General features: G+C 45.1%; 2 protein-coding genes across 2 annotated transcripts in view; both read right to left on the reverse strand.

The window, feature by feature from the left end:
- Window positions 1–788, reverse strand: part of LOC131891541 (zinc finger protein 90-like) — a 1,549-nt gene extending 761 nt beyond the window's left edge. The window contains exon 1 of the mRNA XM_059241147.1: window positions 4–788. Within this exon, the coding sequence (XP_059097130.1) occupies window positions 4–645 (642 nt within the window). The 5' untranslated portion in view covers window positions 646–788. The remainder of the gene's footprint in view (window positions 1–3) is intronic.
- Window positions 1–6,086, reverse strand: part of LOC131891540 (phospholipid-transporting ATPase ABCA3-like) — a 25,426-nt gene that overhangs the window by 11,127 nt on the left and 8,213 nt on the right. Inside the window, exons 4-14 of the mRNA XM_059241146.1 lie at window positions 5,657–5,815; window positions 5,347–5,581; window positions 4,912–5,279; window positions 3,975–4,236; window positions 3,754–3,908; window positions 3,321–3,687; window positions 2,513–2,805; window positions 2,259–2,444; window positions 1,627–1,845; window positions 1,244–1,540; window positions 1,045–1,185 (exon numbers count right to left, since the gene is read on the reverse strand). Coding sequence (XP_059097129.1) covers window positions 1,045–1,185; window positions 1,244–1,540; window positions 1,627–1,845; window positions 2,259–2,444; window positions 2,513–2,805; window positions 3,321–3,687; window positions 3,754–3,908; window positions 3,975–4,236; window positions 4,912–5,279; window positions 5,347–5,581; window positions 5,657–5,815 — 2,682 coding nt within the window. The remainder of the gene's footprint in view (window positions 1–1,044; window positions 1,186–1,243; window positions 1,541–1,626; window positions 1,846–2,258; window positions 2,445–2,512; window positions 2,806–3,320; window positions 3,688–3,753; window positions 3,909–3,974; window positions 4,237–4,911; window positions 5,280–5,346; window positions 5,582–5,656; window positions 5,816–6,086) is intronic.

Below are 6,086 nucleotides of genomic sequence, written 5' to 3' on the forward strand. Positions count from 1 at the left end.
GAGGTGGGATTTGGTATGTCGTTTGAGTTCAAAACTCGATTTGTACGCCTTGAAGCACACATGGCACTGATATTTGCGGTCCTCGCTGTGCGTGACCGACGTGTGCCGCTTCCATTCCGACCTGGATTTGAAGCGTTTCTCGCACAAACTACATTTGAAAGGTCGATCCTCGGTGTGGACCGTTTGGTGGCGTTTCACCTCTTGCCGCGATTTGAACCCCTTTTCGCACACGTGACACTGGAACTCTCGGTCGTCCGAGTGCACCAAACCGTGGCGTTTCAACTCCGCTTGCGACTTGAACCCTTTGTCGCAGTCCCCGCATTTGTACGGGAAGTTATTCTCGTGAGTCATCATGTGACGCTTTAAACTGGCCCGGGACACCAGGACAAAGCCGCAAATATGACAGGCTGTGGGGCGGGTTTTCTCGTGCAAGCCACTCCCACTCCCACCACCTCCACTCAAGGCGGCAGCAGAGCTTCCCCCTGCTTGGCTGTTTGGAGGCCCCGCCTGTTGGGAGGCGGGGCTGATGGGCGTGGCCGAACTGAACCAGGCGTTAAAATTCGGTGTCGGATACACGGGCATAGGCAGAGGCTCCTTCATCTCAGTCTTGATGAACTGGTGAAGATGCGAATTCACCCCGCTCATTTTGAAGTCCTTGAAAACGCTCTCTGACCAGCCAAGCCATTCACCACGATAGTAGACACTCGAGACTACTGTATAGACTCTATAGAGGACTACGAATATTTCAGCTGCCACTCTGCTCCACAAGCCCACGGACTCACAAGAATGGCTTGTTTACACAACGGATTAGTGCTGGAGCAGGGGCGAATAGCCCGCTTCTTCAACCCCATCGATCGCCCGCCCCATCTTAAGCTCATGTAAGAGGACATACGCTCAAATTCATAGTCAGGAGTCCCATGGACATGGGACCAGATGGATGGATTGGCCCCAAATCGACCTTTCAATGGCTTTCAATGGGGCGGGGACGGCGGAGGAACGCGTGAGGCGGTTCATCCAGAAACGCGCAACCTCCATTAATTTTACCTGCTTGGCTTGGGAGAGACGCTCTCGGATAGGGAAGATGATGAAGGTGCCGAAGAAGAGGATCCAGGACACGGAGAGGAGGATGGAGTAAACCAAGACACTCGGGTAGAACATGACATCTCCGTACCAAAATCGGTCCCACTACAAAATGACAAACCATGAGGGCTGGACCATATAGAAGGTGGTCCTCTGTACGTACGTCATTCTCAACGACTATGGGCTCGTAGGTCACTTGGATGTCGTCCAAGGAGGCAGCCGGATTGACCAGCATCTTGTTTAACATGTTGGCCAACAAATTCTTGGCCATGGGACGAGCGTGTAACGGCACCACATTGAAGTGGGCGTTCAGTTCGGTGGTTACAATTATGTCGTTATGCCAATCGTAATTGAACTCGTGCGTGGAGAAGCCCAAGACGTACTTGCGACCGTATCTTTCCATACCCTGGCTATCGGCGTTCTTCATGATGTAGTTATCAAAATTTTCAACCTCAACCACCTATTGCAGGGGAGTAATTAAGAATTAATCAATCCTAGTTCTCAAGTCATTGCATAACCAAAATGACATTGTCAACCCCCACGGACCTTGGTTTTGGGGAAGTTGGACATGTAATCCATGAACACGTCGTATGAACGATTGGCATAGTCCGAGGTGAAGTTCCGGTTGATCAGGGTCACCGTGTTGTCCTCTTGATAGTCCGCGAAGGTCATCCGGCGAGGTTCGGACTCTGAGGTCCCGCCCAAATCGGACACTAGGTTCACAACCACCCCCGAGAGAATTGCCATTATCATGGGGACCAAACCCTGGATCGTGAAAATCAGACAGGCAAAAGTTGAGCGCCTTTTGTGGTTGGAAAAATAGGCGAAAGGAATTTTAATTTAGAAAGTAATTTGGGTGAAATACGAGTTTTGATCAATTTTTCACTTGGACACTTGCCTATGTGGTGGGGTAAAAGACGCAAGCAAATTTGTTAAAAAAAAAAAAAACGATCAAAAGTATCGGTGCTGTATGTAGTGAGATTGAATTTCATGGTATCATTCAGCATAGGAATGAAGGTTGAGAATAATTGCAGAAGTTTCAGCATTCATTACTGACATTTTCATAACTCAAAGCGTCATTTTATCAAATGGACAAGCTTGGTAAAAGTTCAACGTCCACCACTGCTCATTAGTAGTATTTGAAACACGTACATGTTTTGTTTGATACTAAACTTTACCATTAGCAAATACATCATCCAATTTCGTTTGGTTTGAATCATCCTTTTGGTGATGAGGCCCTTCATTTGAAGAAACCAGAGCTTGAAACCCGAGACCAAATCTTCTCGTTTCTCCGGTAACGTTCTTTTTCTGTGTCCACTCTCAATCGAGGCCGACCTTTGGACTGGTTTCTCTTGTTGTCCTTGCTAAAGGACGAAACAATGTCATTCTTTTCTCTTTTGGCGGCCTCCTTGAAATGGATTCATTCATTTACCGCCTGGTTAAGGGTTTCAGTATCCTCTGTTTTGCTCCCAACTTTCAAGAATACATCTTCCAATGTGGTCACACTGAGCCCAAAGTTGGCAATCCCCAATCTTGATTTCATATCAGTGAGACGCTTCAACAGATCCGAGAACTTTTCCTCACTCTCCGTGGGCAAACTCATGGCCAACTCCCCAGAGACATTGCTGAGCGTCACCGCTTCGGGGATGTGTTCCCGAATGGTGTTTTTGACCTTGGAGGAGTCACAATCGGGCCCTTTGGTCATGGTCAGGCGGTATCCACTTCCTTGGGAGATATTTCAGATTGAACCGTCAAATTTTGGTACCCTTGTTAATTCGGCCCTTATTTGGATTGTGATATGTGTGTGACTCCACCTTCTTAGTAGCTCTTCAACTCCTATGTAGTGAACTGGAAAGGTAGCTTTTTAGCCTAAAGGACCTCAGCAAGGGCTCCCATCTTAAGCAAAAGAGGGTGCAGAAGTTTAAAAAAACCGCTTAACCGAGTGTCAAAACGTGCCTTTCTAGGACTCTATAAACGCAGGGTTGCTTCAAGACTCGTTCTTGATCTGTGATTGCTCCGCAGTACCTTCTTTTGCTCAAGTTGACATCCCTAACTCAGGTCCTTCAAGCTAAATAGCACAGTTGCATGAGAAGAATGCAGGGCGAAAATGTCGACCTAGGAGCTCCCCGGGTTCACTGAGGTTTGCTGTAATACTCGTGAGCGAGCGACCTCCAGTGGCCAAACATCAAACTCAACAACTTTTCCCATGCTCTGATTTCCCTTTTGTGTGGTTTTCATACCGTAGGCTCTTTTGAGGAAGAGCGACGAGCCGTAGCATTGGACCCGGCCTTTTGCCATGATTGCAATCCGGTCACCCAGAACGTCGGCCTCCTCCATAAAATGGGTAGTCAAAATGACCGTTCGATCCTTCTTCATGTCCAGGAGAAGGTCCCAAATTTCTCGTCGAGCTTCAGGGTCCATGCCTGAAGTGGGTTCGTCCAAAAGCACCACTCTGGAGTCGCCCATCAAGGCTATCCCCAAGTGGAGCTTCCGTTTCATGCCGCCAGAGAGAGCTGTAGACATATTAGTTACTTTCTCGGAGAGCATCACGCGGTCAGCCACACTGATCGATTCCCGTCGGGCCTCTTTCCAGGACATTCCTTTCAACTGTGGATTATGTCATTTGAAAATTGCTCATGTTACCGGCATTGAAAAGGACAGCCACCATCTTACCATTCCGAAGAAAATCAAGTGCTCCCTAACAGTGAGACTGGCAAACAGCATGTTATGTTGGGGACAGAGACCCAGATCGCCACGGATCTTTGCCATACTAGTGTCGATATTTAACCCATTGATCTGTGCAGTTCCACCCGAACTTGAAAACAAACCTTTAAAAACAGTGCATGAAAGTCCTGCAAATTTGTATATAACCATTTTTGAACATTTGGACATACCTGTTAGGATGGACATGGTTGTCGTCTTGCCCGCACCATTGTGACCCAATAAGGCCATGATTTGATCGGGAAAGGCCGAAAACCTCACGTCATTTACGGCCACAAACGGGGCGCTTCCTGGTTTTTTAAAGACCTTCCTCAATCCAACAACTTTGACCCCGGGCCGCCCTTCGGGTTCAGGTTCCCAAACAGAGCTGTAATCATCCATGTCAATCGATTTTCCATAGTCCTCATGGCCCTTCCTTGTGAACCAGTAAGATTTCTAGAAAGAGGATCCTGTTTACTGAATTCCTTTTTCCCAAGAAAGCTAGTAGGCAGTCAAAATACTCAATTTTACAGAGAGGAACGATTATTTTGAATGAAACGTTACTTGATGCATTAAACAAAATGAGACTGACCATCAGGACTGTCCAAGTAATGCAAAGAAAATTGGTGGAAAATACATTTAATAATGCATCAACAAGGACAAAATATACAAAAAAATATGCAGAAAGTGCAAAAAATGCAGATATTGCTAACTCAATTTACTATTTTAAAAGGAGCCAGCAACAAAATAATGAGCCAATGAAGTGACATGGTTAGCTAAAATTCCAGAGCATGTCAAAAAATGGTGAGCAAAGGGTTTTTTTCAGTTTTTGGCTAATTCTATCAAAATTTTATGCATAATTAGTAAGGTTCTCAAAATTATACGAAAAAAGGACCTCAAGATCCAAATACACTGTACAGACGCAAAAAACAAGCCCAGGATGCAAATAAGGATGCAAATAAACTTCAGAGATATTTTACTTTTTTTTAGCATACTAAAGTATTTGAAACCAAATAAAAATAAGGAGCAAGCAAAATGAAAACGGAGGAAATACAGGTGTAATCTAAACATGAGCAAAACAGGCTCTTAAATTACAAAAAAATCATATTTGCACATATGAACCATCCCTACCATGAATGGGAAGTAGATTGGCTTGGCCTGACCAAAAGGACCTGGTTTGATGGTGTCCACGTACCAGATGATGACACCATAAATCAGCGATGAGGCCAGAAACATGAGCCAAATATATAGCATAGTGATATTGTCTCCAGGTATGAGAGCTTCATTGATCTCACTAAAGGTGAAGCCAGACGTTGCAGATTCCGCCCCCAACACTCCCTTGAAGGTCAACCAAAGGCCCACATTGGGCAATAAGCACATCCCCATTTTGGCCCCCATACTAACTGACACATAGAATTGGTCGTTTTGACTCAATACTCCATAAGGAAAGAAGAACGTGATCAAGTGGAGCAAAATTCCCGCCACCAACGCCAAGTTTGCTGGAAAGAAGGTCAAAACCTCTGGCCTTGCCTCGGTGTCAATTGAAAAGGTCTTTGATATACTCACCGTTGTTGAACAAGGTCGAAATTGCAAACAGCATGAAAATCAATGCCACACTGTACAGTGTTAAAGAGATGAACACGATGAACACGTTGGTATATTGGATCACTGGTCCCAATGAGAAATTCACCCCAAGCAAGAGTAGAATAACCAAGTTCGTGATCAGGCAAGAGACAAAGGCCGTGATAAACCAAGCTATCCAGTTCATGTAGCCACTCAAGCCCATCATCTTCATAAACTCCTACAAGTGACGCAAATATCCTGATATGTACATGGTCTAAATATCTTTGGTTCTAAAATAAATCTTCTACTGTACCTTGACTCCACTTTCTTTTTCTTGAACAATTCTTTTCAGCAATGGAGGTACCACAAACATGAATGAAATCACGGCGAAAATGGGCATTATGTAGTCCAAAATAGTGGCCAAGAAGTTGGTAGATCGGGAAGGGATGGCGATCCCTTGATCAGAGACTGACTAGAATATATGTTTGAAAGTTACTTTTACCGAGCTTGGCTATGCAAGAACACCTTTAAAGTGGACAGTAGGACGAGGGCGAATTCTGATCTGATTCCAAGTTGATTCTGCATCTTTCTAATTGTTCCAACATTTGAGCCTAATTAGCATTAAAATAATCCCCCCCCCCTCCTCTCAAAAAACAAAATATGAAAATGAAAAAAAGTGGTGCACACCGTTCACCGCACAAATATGACACACCTGTTATGTTATCGTCTGTTATGTTACCCCC

Source organism: Tigriopus californicus, chromosome 12, assembly GCF_007210705.1.
Source record: "Tigriopus californicus strain San Diego chromosome 12, Tcal_SD_v2.1, whole genome shotgun sequence".
NCBI lineage: Eukaryota > Metazoa > Arthropoda > Copepoda > Harpacticoida > Harpacticidae > Tigriopus > Tigriopus californicus.